Raw genomic sequence first — 17,973 nt, 5'->3', positions numbered from 1 at the left:
TTAAGGTACCTTGCATAATGTCCAAATATATTGCCAGACAAAACCAGTTGGCAGAAATGGTCAGTGACTGCACACATCCATCCACCCAACCCTGCAGTCTTTCTTGGATTTGGTTCATAAAAGGACACCCTCATGCAGTATTAAATGTGGATGGCTCAGATAAGGCAGACACGGGAGCAGAGCCAAGCCAGCTGAACAAGCATTGCCACTTTGGTCCAGCCACCTTGCTTACTGAAAGGTCAAAGCATACAAGGAAGGAGCAAGCAGGAAACAGATGAAGAGCCCAGAGACCCAAACTCAGCTGGAAGGCTACTGACTTGGATTCTGATCTAGAGGAGTTAACATCTATCTACAGGCAGGACACATTGAATGGTGGCTATCATGGCTCAGAGATAACCTGCAGGATAGTGTTTGTTTGGTTGCTTGGGTGGTTTTTAGGAAGATGGACTAGATTGGGCCAGTCACATCATGGAATGACATGTGGTTGACTGCACCGTTGGAGCTCTCAATTCTAAGACCCTGTCAAAGTAAACTGACTCAGAGCTGCATGCAGCTGAGTTTTAAAAATCTCCAAGGATGGAGATGCTACAACTTCTCTGGGCTCTTGTTCCAGTGTCTGACCACCCTCCTCACAGCCAAAAGTGTCTTCCTATAACAAGCTGGAATTTCCCATCTTCCAGCTTGCTTTCATCCTCTTGGCCTTCCATTGTGCACTGCTGGGACAAGTCAGGCTTCATCTTCTCTGTAGTGTCCCATGAGGTAGCTACAGACAGGAATAAGATCCCCCCAAGACTTCTTTGCAAAGGTCATACGAAATCTGTTCTCTCAGCCCTTCTGTGTCTGCCATGTGCTCCGGGGCCCATGATCATCAGGGCCCCAAGACCATTCAGTGGACTTGCTCCAAGATGTCAAAGGTTCAGGGTAAGCACTATCACAGTCTCACAACACATTTAAAATTCTTCTCTGAAAACAGGATTTGAATAAACTATGTATTTCTAGCCAGTTTAGCCTTCCAAGAAGAACTAACTTTTAAAAGTTGTTGAGAATGAGCATTATTACAGCTTTTGTAATTGGAGGGGATTAAAGGAAGCGCCAACTGCCGGGGTCCAGCAAGGTCCAAAGGACAACAAGCAACCCTCTACAGCAGGAGCCCAGTGGATTTTGAGCAACAGCCAAAAGCCAGCACACAGTAATAAGCAGATGCTTCACCCTTTGCAGGTGTGGAGACTTGGACAACGGTTTAGTTAGATCCCAAGGCAAACCTTGAAGGGATCACAGGAGTTCTGTATTACCATAACACTGGACAAGTATTAGGGTCATAGTTATCTGTTAATTGTTTTGACGAGAGCTTAAACTACATCATCACCATGCATCCCTGTAACACTGAGCTGTTTGTCCCAACCAATGGAAGAAGCAAAAAGACCACAGGCCTCAGCTGGGCTGTCACTTTGACGCGCTGCCAAATGTTCTTGGGACAGTCAGAGCAACAAAGTAATAAAGACCGAGACCTGCCCATCCAAGGCACAACAACGATTGTCACTTTGCAGCAACTTTTTCTTTGAAATGCACTGTAAAAATATTTTCTTTCAAAAGACAACTTGTAAGATACAATACCACAATACACAAAACAACTCTCCGCTTCAGACTAGTTTAGAAACATTTTACAAAAAAAACCCCAACCCTCCACAAAAAACAGTATGCTTGCCTGCTTACTGAAGACCAGTAAAATATAACATGAACAGTGAGATCTAAAGAGATGGAAAACAGACACAACATCATAAAACTTATAAAGGTGTTCTAGTATCAGCAGTAATCATGGTCACTATTTCTGCAAAGCACTGACCTACACACTTCACTACTTTGTTGCAATTTTCTTCTCCAGTATGTTATAGCTAGCTTTAAAATCTTATTAAAGTCTTTCAGACTCATGTTTATTATCTGTCAAATTTTTGACTTCTGGGACAGGACAAAAAAACCCTACCAAGCAACACAAGAGAATATTGTTTATAACATGAGTTTTCTTATGTCCCTTAGCACTGAATATAACATAAAAAACCAGTTATGAAGTATACACACTAAAATATTAGTGTCGAGCAATAGAAAGCAATTCCTTTAAGATGCAAATAGCTGAATTTCCTTCCTATAAAAGAACATAATGCTGTCACAAATGCTGTGGACTCAATTTTTCTCTCACAAGTGGAGCTTCAGGTGATTTTGTAAACAATTTTATTCTCTCCTCTAACAGGAGCACTGATTTGAAATAATTTTCCAGAGGAGAAAAAGAATGATAAGAGATGCTTTAGTAAGATTTTTTTTTTTCCTTTTTAAAAGCCATTTTATTATGCAGAATATCAATTTATAATATAAAATGCTTTAAAGGATGGTTCTGCTTCCCCTCACATATTTTTCTTTTTCCATCAGCAATCGTACTGCTGATAGATCTATACAGACATTCAGTCATCAAATAGGCTGTCCACATTTATTTATAATCTGTGCAGTGCTTCTTATTACAAAATCTGAACACCTTCTAAATCCTAATGAATTTATCATCCCTACATTCCTGTGATGTACATTTACTGTTTAGGCATTACCTAACCATAAGGCAAATTCATTAAATAATTCTGCTTGAATAAGGTCCAGCTGGGTCCTTAAACAGGCCTAGTTTTAGAAGTATGAGCACCAATTTCTGATAGTTTTCTAAGAGTAAAGGTGTTCATTGGACACCCAAAGGATAGAAGCACACTAAGCACATTTGAAAAAGAAGATGCATACAATTTGCCCAGGGTCAAGAAGATACATGGATCATCAGCAACAAGAGGAAACGGTGCTCTCAGTCCTCTCAGTACTCTGCCAACAAGCCCCATATTCATCCCACAAATCACGTACTTCAGGTAAATGAAATCACCTGAAAACCTGTCCTTCTCAAATTGTCATTTGTAACGAATACACATTTAACTGCATGACCTCTCAATATTAGAAAGTTGAATTAAAACCAGTCAAAACTATTTTATTCAAGCAATTCTACAAGAACAGTTGAAAATCAGCTACTGATACCATTCAGAAAAACAACATAAAACCCCCAACAACAATAATTTTCTCAAGGTTATAGAGGGAAAGTAAATCATTCCAGCTCTGTTTAAAGCTAGCAGCTGTTAAGAGGAATCTTTTAGAATGTTTTAAAACTTATGAATGCAAAAGTTTTAATTATGCGGTATTTCCTTCATTATCCTAAGCTCATGATATTCACAAAAGAAGTGGCACGCTTCACCTCAGAGGTATATGGCACCTCTCCAAATGAGCAGCATGTGGCTGCCACGTGGTCCCTAAGTCCCCAGAGTATTTTCCATCACTTCCAACACTCCAGTTCCAGTCTTTTCCATGATATTTCTTCAAACTACATTGGTCTTTCACAAGTATGGGACAACATCCATACACTGTGAAGACATCTTCCCCTTAGAACTTGCTAGAGGATCCTAGGCAGGATGGTTGCAGCAGCAAACTGCCCAAGTGTTTATTAAGCTTCATGGAAGGCTTTGCACTTTTTAAGCCCTGCATTGCTTTATCCACATTACTACTGTTAGCTAAACTAGTAGCACAAAGGTAGGTGGAGACATCTTCATAAATTGCTGCCACACATTGACTGCAGCAGAGACAAGCTTTAAGCTTTCTGGTTAAGCAAATGTTGAAAGTCTAGCATAAGTTGCAATTATATTGAGGAAGTAAAATCTTTCTCCTGTTTTTTGTAGCAAAATGCCTATGCAAAAGAAACTTTTGTTGATTCTTCATAGGGGAACAAGAGGCTGGAGAGCAGCCCCATGGAAAAAGATCTGAGGGTTGGGTTGATGGCAAGTTGAATATGAGTCAACAGCATGCCCCAGCAGCCAAAAGGGCTGGCCGCGTCCTGGGGTGCATCAAGAACAGCACAGCTAGCTGACTGAGGGAGGTGGTTGTCCCACTCCACACTGCACTGGTGCAGCTCCACCTCAAGTGCTGTGTGCAGTTTTGGACATCTCAATATAAGGACATCAAGCTCTTAAAGTGTGTTCAGAAGAGGGTAATCAAGATGGTGAAAGGTCTCGAGGGCAAGACTTACAAGGAACAGCTGAGGTCACTTGGTTTGTTCAGCTTGGAGAAGGCTGAGGGGAGACCTCATCACAGTCTACAACTTTCTCAAGTGGGGCAGCAGAAGGGGAAGTGCTGATCTCCTCTCTCTGGTAACCAGCAATAAGACATGAGGAAATGGAATGACTCTGCGTCAGGGGAAGTTCAGATTGGAATTAGGAAAAAGTTCTTCATTAAAAGGGTGGTCATCACTGGCACAGGCTCCTGAGGGAGGTGGTCATGGCACCAAGCCTGTCAGTTCATAGAGCATGGGGATGATACTTTTAGTCATACAATTTATTTTTCAGTAGTCCTGCAAGGAGCAGGGAGTTGCACTTGATGATCCTTATGGGTCCCTTCCAACCCAAGATATCCTATGATTCTGTGATTGATTTATCCATATGCAAAAAATCACCGTACAACATCTAACTACATCTGGGGAAACAAATTATATAGCATGGGTTTTCGTTACCAACACATACCAATACCATGCATTTTGGCTTCTAATAATTCTGTTGTCATCAGTTAAGATGACAATAGTTACACATCACTAAAAGTTGCTAAGAGGTCATTTTGTGTACAGTGTTAATACTTGCAGAGAACAATTGTTGTAACAGATCAGCAACCTGTTTCAACACTGATCAAACATTTACAGTTCTATAAGTATATAAACACTTTCCCAGACACTCCCGACTGTAAGATTACTGACAAAAAATAAAATAGAATGTTCCCTTAAAAAAAAAAATGTTTCAGTAATCTTCTGCTTCCTGTTCAAAAAATTCCTAAGAGTTACACTTTGACATGTTTATTTCCAGGAGTACGTATTGTGATATGGTGGCATATTGCTTTTAAGTATACACTATTTTCAAGTCAGCAATTTAAGAGAAGTAAGTAGTCTCATGCATCTCATTTTTAAACTGAAGCGTTTAAGCAAGTTAACAGAGTAATGAAAAAAAACATTTCTACCAGAAGGACCCATATTCTATACAAAATTGGAAATTAACATAATGGACCCTACTGCCTTTTACAATATCTTCTTCAGTCTCTAGAAAGACTCCGATTCATTTGATTTAGCATTAAAAAAGAATACATTTTATTTATATTAATATTAATACTTATCTTTATATCAATATTTATATAATTTTACTATTTATTTCATTTGTTTTACTTATAATAATTACAATAAATTATAATACATAATATATAATTTATAATGTATATACTATATAATAGATATAATGAAAAATATAATTTATTTAAATAGGTTAAATTTAAATATAGTTATATTAATATTTATATTAAAAAACACCTTACTGAATGTTGACGCAAGACTTCAGCACATTGGCAAAAACTTGTTAGTTTGGAAAAGATTTAGACCATACTAATTGTTAAAGTGTTCTTTATGCATAGTAGTTTTTACATTTGCATAACATCTATCTTCTTTGAACATTATTTCATAATTTTTTATCAATCCAAATATATAAATTCTAAGATAGTCTAACACATTTTCACTAGTTTCTCTTTAACTCATCTTCAGATATTAAGTCTCTTTCAAAACAAGCATTTACTTTGCTTTATAAACCACCCATTAAAAAAGGATTTTGGTATTTTCATTTTCAGAAACCCTCAAAGATTAGATTCTAAGCTGTCACAGCAGTTTCATGTACACAGCCACAGCATGCAATTTGGCTATCAAAACTAGTAGATTTCAGGAAATATGCATACTTCATAAATAGGAAAAAAAAAAAAATGTTCATTATGGATAAATGTAGGGTTCATAACTATAACTAATGCCCATCCTGTAGAACCTACAAAAATCACTCTTAGAATCTGATTTCAGATACCTTATAAAAGCAGATTTCCCCTAAAAGCAATAAGGAGCAGATGAAATACACCAAAACAAGCCATTGCATTTAACTTTTTTATAATGGCGTTGAATATACAGACAGGAACAGGAATACCACAAACAAAGCTATTAAACCAAATACTCTTTCCTGTTCTTTAAAACTTATGTTGCCTAACCATTCCCAGATATCTTCATGATGATTTTTTTAATAGAGGGCTGAGGCTAAATTAAGGTTTGAATATGCCCACAGACTGGAATGAAATGTCAATAGCCAGTATCAATCTTCTCATGCAAGCACACAGCTTAAAGAGGGACTTTAGCTCTAAGCTCCTTTACAGCACAGAGCACCAGCTGCCAATCCCCACTAAGTGCTATAGCTTATATTATTTGCCATATTCACTCCCAATTTTCTGCAGCAGATGAGTCTGGCAGCATAAACTTCTACTCTGTACAGAATATAAGAAGAGTAAGAGTCTCCTACTCTACTGTTTCAAGTATCAATCCTGGATGACCTACAAGTATTTGCAAGAGTTAGAAACATGCTCCCCATTCTTCTAAACAACCAACGAGGCGTGCACCACACTGGGCTAAAAGGTGCTTCATTTAGTAGACACAAGTAAACTAATGCTTCAATTGTCGCAATAAGCTCTGATGTGTTCCTCTATACCTATCATCCATGTAGCTGCTAAACAGAAAAATACTTCTACCTCTTACCTCAAAAGATATTTTACTGCAATCTCTCAGCAGAAAACAGAAACCAAGTAAAACAAGAATGATAAGGCTCTTGCTTTTCCTCTGATATGTTTTTTCCCTTTGTTAATAGTATCTTCACAGGAAAAGCCTGTCAGAAAACAAGTATTATTTTTAAACTGTTCTAAGTGGGTGGCTTCAGTGCTCTAACTGGATCACAAGGAGCGGAATCTCTGATTCCAACCACTTCCTGTGGCTTGAGTTTTTCCCTCCAATTAAAATTCAAAATGAAATATAAAAATCTAACCACTGCTTCCACTTGGCTGCTATGCAACTTTTCTCTCCAGTTTGGTTGTTGTTGTATTTGAGGTTTTTTATTGAAGGCCTTTGGTTAAAATTATTTTTAGTTTTAAAAGACCCACAAAGCAATCTAGTTATACATGTCTATGCATCCCCTACTTAGATAAAATTTCCACTAAATTATTAGCTTTCTTGAAAAGGTGTTAACCAAATAAAATTGGAGTGGTTTGTTGCTTCTTTTAAAGTATGAGTATGAGTATGTGTAACTGTTACAATTTTTCTTACTATCACGCCTAGCTCATACTCTCTTCCTTAATACTCAACGTTATAATGAACTTCATTTTCAACAGCAGTTACAAAATGAGAAAGCACACCTTCCAAAAGGATCAGTATTGGCCAGCACAACAATGATTTTGAAGCATTTTTTTGAGCATTCGAGAACAGATTTACTGCAGTCTATCAAAAATATGAACAGTACATGAAACTTTAGTTTAAGATGTCCAATTCTGCAATTAAACTTTTTAACACAGGATTCATATAGCAGTCCCAAAATACACGGGGACAGTATAAAACCTCAAACCTAGTGGCAGCTAGGAAAAATAATAATATATGAATATGACTACAATAAGAAACATATTTTCTGTTTTCACAGAAACAACTTTCCACTGTATTTAAAGGAAAACAAATTAAAATTCGTAACTTTAAAATTAATTTTAATTATTTCACAAAGTGTAAAGAAAAGATGTGGACTTGTTTGTGTTAAGAATAGATCAACAGTATAAATAAAACCATGATTATATTTGTAACTTTCAATTAGATTGTACACTTTAGACACTAAGACACTATCTATCATTGTTTAATGGTATTTAATAGTAAGATCATTTATAAATACAATAACTTTCAATCTTACTATAATGTCATTTTTATTAAAAGGATGTGCCTTTAAATCCACGTTGCCACATTTTTCATGTGATCACTGACCATTAAAATACAGAATGCTGCACAAAAACATTTGACAGCAAAACCTGAAGTCTGTGAGATGCTGGTGTGATTAAAAGTTATACTAGAGATTTTAATAGGATAAGCACACACTTGTCTACTGAGCTTTAAAATGAGGACACCACCAAGCTCCTAATCACACACATCATTCACTTCAGTTCTTAAATTTATAGGCAGCAAAGCCACAGAATTTCACCAAATAACACAGATTTTTTTTTCTATGCAATAGCTTAGATTCAGATAATCCTAAAGGAAGGCCAGGTAATATTTATGATGTGTGGAAGGCCCCCACATTACCCTCCTCTAAAAAGTAATACAGCACAGAAAATAACATGTATGCCAACTTCATTCTAGGTACTCTGCAAAATCTTAGTAGCAATCTAAAATACAAATAGCCATAATTCATATATATGGAAATAAAATACTTTCAATTCCTTCATCAACCTCACTCCAGCATTATAAGATAACATTGAAAAATAATATTTGGTATGTAATATACTGATACTGCAGATAGATCACAGGTCTGACACAGTAAAATATATTAGAAACTGAACACCATGGATGCAGCAGAAAAAGGCAGCAAAAAAAGTAAACCATGAAACATCCCACGGCAGCTTTTCCTGCTACAATCTCTTCTACTTCATCAGCAGCAGCATTTCATATTTACACCTTATACCAACCCAACTTTTGGTATCATTTATGTCATCATGGAATTTGGGTAACTATTTTTCATTCCATTATCAAGGGATGTTTACATCTTTTAAATTTTGCACGTTATGATGCCAGCCTTCCTTCTCTATTTCAATCATTTACTGTCCTGAATATACTCATGCATTGCCAATACATCTCCCTTTTTCCAGGGATACACATCACTACATCTTCACTGATCTCAACAGACATTACAGCAAGATAAATGTCAACTCATATTGCAGTCATACCTTCATATTCCTTTGTAGAACTACTCAATCTATGTAACTGTTAGCATTAGGAACTGGGATCAGGGTATTGACAAAATTAATTTGCATTCAATTGTAACATGAAATTCCCCTCTGAAGGGAATGCAACAGAGAACTGCATCCAGGTCTTTCACATATTCATAAAGTACACTATTAATGTGCATTTCCTAAATGTAACCAAGTGTTGAGTGATAAACGAGCGTTGAGTGTTTCCAGAGAAGCAACAACTGTATTTAAAGCCTCCTACTAATAAGATCATTAACTAAAACCTAGCTCAGTAATAGCTATTCTCTTAGAAAAACTTTTTAAGTAGACAGTAACAGCCTTTTTCACTGTCCCAGTTCTTTTTGTTTGGCAACTATAACACAAAATCGAAGTCATAAATGACATAAAAGGCTATATTTGGTACGATTCAGCTGAGTTCAGAGATCTAACTGGTCCTGATACATGACGAAGGGTAAGAAACTGGCAAATCTCAGTGCTACCGCTTAGACCACAACACAGGGTAGTATGCAGTATATGAGATAGTGAAACTCCACATCAGTAAGCAGTGAGAAGCAGTCCCATTAAAACCTATTTCTTGTGAATTGCCCAGTATCTGCAAGCCATCGTGTCCTTGCTACTGTGATAGCTAGATTAAAGCTGGTACATTCAATCCCACTTTGACTGTAGCACAGCCTAGAAATGAAGGCTGCTCCTGGAGATACTTTCCAGTTCTGAGCCCACATTATTTCCCTTCAGAGCCTAAAAGAGTCAATGTCCCATCAGTGGCCTCACTGGAAATAACATTAACTATACTTAATGATGCATGGAAAACACACTGGGCATTTGGTCTTGGCACAGAAATTATGAAGTACTAGTGATATTCCTTGAACTTGATAGTTATAGCTATACATTAAATCACTGACAATATAAAATAATTTATTGACTCTGAAGCATAATACAATTTCAATAGTTTAGGGTGTGGTAAAATTCTAGGTACAACACCACAGAGCTCAAAGTTACTGATCTGTGCTGTTTCTTGAAACCAATAAAAGCATAAACCTAGCCAAAGACTAGTTTATGAAGCATAATGTAAAGTAAATGATATGCAGCTCCCTTCACTCATACCACCGTGAAATTTATTTCAGAAACCTATAATGAAGGAGTCTGCTAATCTGGTCTCTTCAAGGAAAACCAGCCTAACAACTAATCCTTCCAGTCCAATTCATCCTGGCTGCTAAGCCTTCCCAATCGCCTAAGATTCTTTTGCTGAATTCACTTTTTGGTAGGGAAAAGAGAGGAATAGTAAGGAGGGTGGCAACCTGTGTCTCACATCTTTGGAGGTGAACAAGACCACCGCTGACAGCGGGGTGCCATTAAGGCCTGAATGCTATATTTGGCAACAGAAGCCAGTACAGATGCCATCTTCAAACAAAGCATGTTGGAAGGGGATTTTTTTTCTCCCTAAAAGCTGTAAGGTTTTTCCCCTCACAACCGTAATTATAAGCTCAAAGACAGCTATACAGGTTTGGGAGAGTTGTGAAATCTTCACAGACCACCAGCCACGCAGACAACTTTGAGTTTAGCTGCTTTTTACCCTCTTCAAAAACCTATTTCTAGAATTCATGACATCAAACTGTATGTGGGGAGGTCAGGAGGGAGCATTTATGACTTACTCTAACTTAGCCTACTTAGATGGCATGACATACACACACGTTAAATTCCATGACTACAGTTACATTATAAGTTGTTTTTCAAGATCTGAGAATATTTCTAGAGATCATAACCAGTGTTCAAATACTCATAGCTATATACTAACGTCATACGTGTGTGTGCACACGTCTGTGTGTACACATATAGGTGGTTTAATTTCAGGATTCCAATACCTGGAGACCTTTCAAACATTAATTCAATATTTGAAAGTATTAACATGAAACATTTCACTTCCATATTTAAATGTGTTCCCCTCTTGTTACTAACTAAAAGCAGTACTCATTCCAGGTCAAAACCGCTCATGAACTACTGTAAAATGTTGTTTTTGTTGTTAATACTTATCACAAGAAGAGATTTATACATATAGTACATAAAATACCATAAAGCCTGTGTTCTGTATGCTACTGAAAAAAATCTATCATCACTAAAGAGGTTACTTTAATAAAAAAGGGCTTATCTGCATATGCAGTATTAAAGAGATTTAAAACAGGCAGTGAAATAAATTACTGGAAAGGAAGAGCAAAGATTAAAATATTTAAACCCAAGAAAGGAATATCAAAATTGATTCAGAATCATATTTATGAACACCACCTACCCTGAGTAAGACTGAATTTCAATAATGATACAAAACCAAGTATGCAATCTGCCTGCACTGCATAGTTCATGCATATTTATTTATAATGCATATTTATTACTCATCAGGACCATGCTTGCATGACAGGACACTTACCTGACACAACTTCATGAACAAAAAGAATGAAAAAATAAGAGACTACGGATTTTAGCAATGAGAAGGCTAGTGGATAGCACATTACCCAGCTTCCAAAGTAGCCTACAGATTTTTCTTCTTCATTAACATATTTTTTTGCAACACTTCAGAGACAAAACCATCAACAATTTTCAAGATCTTTATGAGTGGCAGATCCTACGTAAGAATGAAAATTCAGCATATGACTATCCAAAACCATATCCTTGATATTTATATTGAAAGAAATTCCAAAAGCCTAAGTGGGAATTGGCATTATCATACCAACAATATCAAACCTGGGTTTCACACTGTTAAATAAAATGAAAGTTCCTCAGCATTTCTTGCTTGGGCTGGCAAAGATGTAGTTCTGATTAAGGATCAAGCTCATTAATTCTATTTTTCAGGGGTTTATTTGCTTCAAAAAGGAAAAAAGTATTTATCTTATAAAAGAAACCTTTTATTCAGGCAAATTAGTTGGTGAGAACCACATAAATGGCTGCTTAAGCTAGACTGTTTTGTATTGACAGACTGTTCAGTTTATCGGTATCTTCTTATTTTATCAACAAACCTAATGAAACTTACTAGTCTGACATTATTTGGGAGATAAAATACCTATCTATTAGAAAAAAAAAATATAAAATTATTCTTACCAAGATGACTTGGAAAAGAACTGGAAAAAGACGTATTTCTTCCACAAGGCTGCAAAAACAAATTTTAAGATTTATTTAAGAAGCAAGGAAGTGAATTCTTATTTAGCACACTTAACTCATAAAAGGAGCAGAGTAGTGCGCTTGCCAAAATCCATGACCCAGAATCTCAGCCTCTGAGTAGCTCTCAACAAAAATAAGCTCCACTTCAGTTATTAAATAGAAACAGCAATGTTGTACTGCTTTGGAAATTACTTCTAGGTCTGCTTCACTGATCTGATTCAAGTGAGTGGAACAGTAATTAAATTAGTATTTTTAAATGGCAGAAATTAATAACAATTCAGAAATATAATACCATACATACTACGAAACAGTGTGCACCATTAATAATTTGAATTAACAGAGTCAGTGTGCATCGTGAAATTACAAACATGATGTGTTTTTTAAAGCATGCTACGTTAACTAACTTCTTGGGTTTAACATATTAATACATGATACATCTGTCAGCCACTTCTGTTGACAATACTGAGGAGTGGTTAGCCAAAAGCATTTAGCTATATTCCCTTGAATTTAAAAATCACATACAAACTAGCACACATATATATACTTACAAGAAAGAATATTCTCAAAAAACAGTAATACTTTACATTAATGCAGTCTTTTCTATTCACAAAACCCATAACACCTTATATTTATTAGTAAAGGATGCGTCTCTCACAAACACTACAATGACACATAAATTATGATTACATAGTCTTTTGTGTATTATATTATCTAATTTGAAGAATGATTGTCCCTTTTCCTTACACGCCAAACTAGATGCCTATTCACCAAACACCACAGAAAACACCAAACTGAGTGTTTTCCTTGTGTCTTTATAACATTAGTGAAGTGCTTCAGAAACAACAGGTAAGCTTAGCCTTGTAATACAGCTATAAGATAAGACTGTATGATGAGTCCCATGTAATAAATACAGAACTCAAACACAGAGACCACATCTGAAAGTGTTGAGGATGTCCACTATGACCGCATGCTCAACATGTGCTTTTGCACATTTATTTGGGGAATGAGGCATACAACATACTTCAAAATTGTCTTGCAAGTCGTAAGTCAGTTAAAAAGACAAAGTTCTATTACATAGTTCTCTGTGAATGAAAAGGAGTGATATTCGACTAAAATAAGCATTTCATTTCATGACTGAAGCTTTACTGTGTAATACCCTGTACCAGCTTCTGGTACAACAATAACCAGATTAATTCTGTTTGGTTAACTATTTGTTAAGAAGAAACCATATGTTCCTACAATTACATGTTTCCATTTAAGAGCTTTTACTCACATCCATCCAGTAAGAAAAGACAAGAAGGTATAATTTGTTACAGATAGTGTAAGCTAAAGCACTAGTCTGTGAACTGAAGCAACTAAAAGGAATTGCACACTGTCTTCTATGAACTTAACGAAAAAATTGAAAGGGGGCTAGAACAAGCATCCAAGTGTCATAAAAATCATAAAATGCTTCATTTAGATTAGTGTCTCCTATCAGAGCCCTGGTTCTTCATATTTGTTGAAGTCATTTTATGTAAAGGAAATATAATAAGGAATGAAAGGCTTGCTAACCATGCTAAGGCAGAGCAACCATATATACAAAGAACTGAGAATTGCTCAGATATCAGATATATGCATTAAGTATCAACAATGGTTTCCTATTTCATATTGTTTTCTTATTTCTCTGATCCTTGAATTCACCTGAATAATGATGACCATACAAAATCTATATATGAAGTTGGATAGGAGCAAGGGCTTAGCCTAAGACCTATTGCATTGTACAGCATTGGCATATGGAGCTAAAGATGAGTAACACACACCCACTAAATTGGTCAAAACCTAACAAAACAATATAAATTATGCACCTATATAAACATGTTCAATACAAGTAACTGCCTTGTTTAGCCAAATGTGTTCATTTTTTTTCTTGCATAGAGAAATGTGTAAAAGCACAGATTACACCCAATGGAGAGAGAGAAAGAAGATTTTATGTAAAGAAAACCCCTCATTATTTCTAAGTTAAGAAGCCTGAATTTTAGGACGATTTCTGTTCTTATTTTGATGGAAAAAATATCCATTTGCAAGGGAAATTCCAAGTTCCTTACGTAGGTCAGGACAACCTTAAAGGTATTCTCCTCTGTGCTCTCGCAATTCTTAAATAGACAGTCCATGGCACCCTGGACACAGCCAGGTCAGAAGATAGTCATAGGATTGCAGACAGGAAGAGTTGTTATATTTGAGGTTTACTTTCCAGGGCCAAATCTACTAGTTAAATTAAAAGCTTAGACCAAGTCTGTAAAACAGAATTTTGCTGATGCGGGTATAACAATGCTGAATGTAAAAATGGTCATTTACACACCACAGGTTCCCAGAAAGAGCAACTACTACAGCAATCATATTGACAAAACAAAGTTTTGCCAGCACAACTCTTATGCTCAGGGCATATTGGAACTACTTACCCCAGCAAAAGCTGCTTACTTTGCTATGTAAGCAGCATTTAAACTGAGAACACATTGGCAGTAAAATACCATCAAATACCAAGAACAGCCAAGCAATCCTATTTAGGCAAAAGCTAAAAAAATGCTTTTGTGGTAAAAAGTAAATTATGAAACAATTGGTTTCAAAATCTGTAAGCAGTCCTGACTGTTACAACGTTAGGATGTCAGCTATACTTTCTGCTGAGATAAGCTAAGACAAAACGAGAGCCAATACAGCTATTCGTAAAGGTCACCTGCAAACCTTTATGATTGAAATAAGAAACAGCTGCAGCCTTTAAAGAAAATTATACACATAACTTAGCTAAAGCATAAAGACACATCAAGCAGTGTATTAAAACAAAGCTTAAATCTGTTTTATCCCAACTTTGCAGGTATGTGCACAAGAGAGAGTGACATTACCACATTTTTCATTGCTGTTACATAGTTTTACAAAGGAAGTGTCTTAAAGCAGGTGAAATTTCAGCTATAGAATTTATTTCATAGAACGGTCATATTCTAAATCAAAAATAGTTTGGTTCTTTTTAGGCTTTCATAAAATGTGTATTAAAATTAGGTCCTACCCTGTTTGAAAAACACAGAGAACCATCCCCATACATATAAGCAAATCATTATATCAAGTACTTGCATTTTCTTCTCAGATTACATCCAAATAAACAACAATGGCTCATCTGATCAATTACCAATCAATAGTCATCTGATTTTATAAGATTTGCCATCAATACAATCTGAATTTTTAACACACTAACATTTTTCAGAATAAGATTATGTCTCCAATTTTGCTTTCAGAACAATTGCAAGATCTCTTTTTTAAAGATATCCTAAATTGCCTTGTTGCAAAACACAAACCTACTGCAGGGCACTGAACACAGACCAAAGGCTTTTTGTTGCAGGTGAGGTGCATTAATGATTCCAAGTACCTGCGTTGAAGTAGGAGCCTTAGAACAGGATTTCTGATTTAGAATTTAAGCTTTCTTAAGTCCCAGCACTTGCATATAAAAGGCAGCACCTTATGCCAAGGTGTGAATTTACACTGCCTTGTGTTCACTTCTAACATGAATAATTCTGGTACACAGTAATGAATACAGTCTTGACAAGAGAGAATAAGACTAACTTCTTTCTTATTTGGCATCAAGAATATCTGTACTGGTTCCCTATGCAAAATTCTTCGACGAAAACATGGTATTTCAGTTGTATGTGTTCAAGCTGGGTATTATACCAAGATAGAGAAAGAAAAACAACAAACAAACAATAAAGTGAAATCAATAAAACTTCTGATCTTGTGTCACCGGCAAAGCAATTTAGTGACATCCCTATTTTATTCCTCTAAAATTGTCTAACAATTAAATATTCTTATTAAGTTTTTTTTTTTTAAAAAAAAGCTTTTTTAGTAAATTCTCTGCTCAAATCAACACTACAAATCCTACGTATCCAGATAACTCAATTCTTCCTTTATAGGTAGGATTTACCTGTACATAGGCTATATCTACAGTGGCAGTTGGTCCTTCAATAAAGGAAACTGCAAAAGTCTTCTGTAAAAATACAGAGCAGTGAATTTTCCAAAACACTGAGAACTGTGCTCTTAAGTCAACCCATTTCAAAAATTGGTATATTATAATATTGTTTCAAGTTTTTATAAAAAAACCCTCAGATTGGTACACTTGGAGTAAACACTACTGATCAGTCTTTCACTTCTCATTATACAGAATAAATACCTTTTCTAGAAGGGCAGCAATGCAACAAACAAAACACACCTCTCAATAAAAACCAGGGGTTAATACACAAACAGAATTTGATTTTTCACCCCTGACAAATGACTTAAGAATTCATGCTCTTTACATCATGGTGCACTGCAGTCTGCTTTTATTCATGTCTGTATTTTTGGTCTGGATCATTCACAAAAAAATCCGCAAATGCAAAAGCACACAAATGTTTGTATTATCGAATTGAAAAGCTGCAACCAAGGCTAAAGAACAAACACAAAATGACCAACACATCCATGACTTCATATCACTTTAGCAGCATGGAAGCACAGAAAGTTGGTGGAAATAGTCAAATGGAAACTCCTGGATCTCATACAGCAAGTAAGCTCAGGGATATGAGCTGTTAAGTTGTAACAGCCTCTTAGGGACATTGGTACCTTGAGTAAGTTACAGAAAAGCTCACATTAACTCTGGCTGAATCCCACACAATAAAGACCCACCACTGAATCAGAAAAATCTCAAACTCCTCTTACTGCCACACTTTCATAACATCCCCTTCGGTAGCTCTTCAAAGGCAAACACAATGATCTTATCATTGATTTTAAGAAATATTATACTAAGGCACAATTTACTATGGTATCTACCATAAAATACACCAGGGAGAAGATCTATCAACTTTATCTCTAGGGGTCCCAATTATTTTAAAATCAATTTTCTGGCAAAGATTTATTCTTCAGTTCCAGCTCCCAAGATTTTTCAGCAGCTGCAGTTTACATTTCAAATGACCCGGGGGCAAGGAGGAAGAGAGGACTTTTGGCCTTTCTACGGGCAGATAATTATGTTGGATACAGAATAATTAGATTTTTATTTAATGCTTTACTTTTTGTAGTAGACAGTAAAGGAAGATATACACAACAAGAAAGATCTGTATGTAAAAGGGATATACATCACTATTATTTGATGATTATATTTTAAAATCTTTCATAAGTGTATAATTAATATTGAACATGGGAAACCTACCAAGGAAAGGCTAACCGCTATTCATAAACACAAAGCAACAAGATCTAAGAATTAAAATAAATGTGCAACTGCACTGTAAGACAAATATCTGAAGTAGGGCATTTCTTCTTTCAAATATCTTGAGTATTTACTACAACTATCAAAGTATGTGAAATGAAGGAAAATACTTTTCAGTAAGTATAATATGAAGGTTTGTACTAAATACACTGCTCCACTGCAGTTTGTTTTCATCATTTATGAGCAGCTGAATGTTAATAACTTCCAGTAATTATGTGGTGAAATGAAAGGGGCTTACTTTCAGTCCCAGCATAAGCTCAAAAACTGTTTGTTGCACACATTTATTGGAAGGGTGTCAACACAATCCCAGTCATTTTGCCAGCAGTCTCAGCAAGCTTACTGAGGAAGAACAGATTGTATTTTCAATTCCTATTCAGTTTCCAGCCTCAAGGTTCATATTTTTATAGGAATATTTGTCTTTTGAAATGTCTAAACCACAATGTATTGTGTTTTACCCATTTCCCATTATTTCCTACAGTTTTCTCTTGCCTATTAACAAGTAGTATAGAATACCAACAATAAAATAGCCAACGATCTTAAAATAAAATGTCCCCCTTTTTTAATATAAAATCATAATACAAAATGACTCCCAGACAGTGAAGCAGTAATTGCATGCAGGCATGAATATTATATAATTTTCAAAAAATTAGAAGTATACATGTTATCAAGCCATA

General features: G+C 35.8%; 1 protein-coding gene across 3 annotated transcripts in view; it reads right to left on the bottom strand.

Moving 5' to 3' along the window:
- Positions 1 to 17,973, bottom strand: part of ULK4 (unc-51 like kinase 4) — a 249,791-nt gene that overhangs the window by 111,662 nt on the left and 120,156 nt on the right. For all 3 annotated transcript variants that reach the window (XM_055803861.1, XM_055803863.1, XM_055803862.1), the window contains exon 31: positions 11,986 to 12,034. In XM_055803861.1, coding sequence (XP_055659836.1) covers positions 11,986 to 12,034 — 49 coding nt within the window. The remainder of the gene's footprint in view (positions 1 to 11,985; positions 12,035 to 17,973) is intronic.

Source organism: Falco peregrinus, chromosome 5, assembly GCF_023634155.1.
Source record: "Falco peregrinus isolate bFalPer1 chromosome 5, bFalPer1.pri, whole genome shotgun sequence".
NCBI lineage: Eukaryota > Metazoa > Chordata > Aves > Falconiformes > Falconidae > Falco > Falco peregrinus.
Note: the sequence above shows the minus strand (reverse complement) of the source record. Positions and strands in the feature narration are given on the sequence as shown.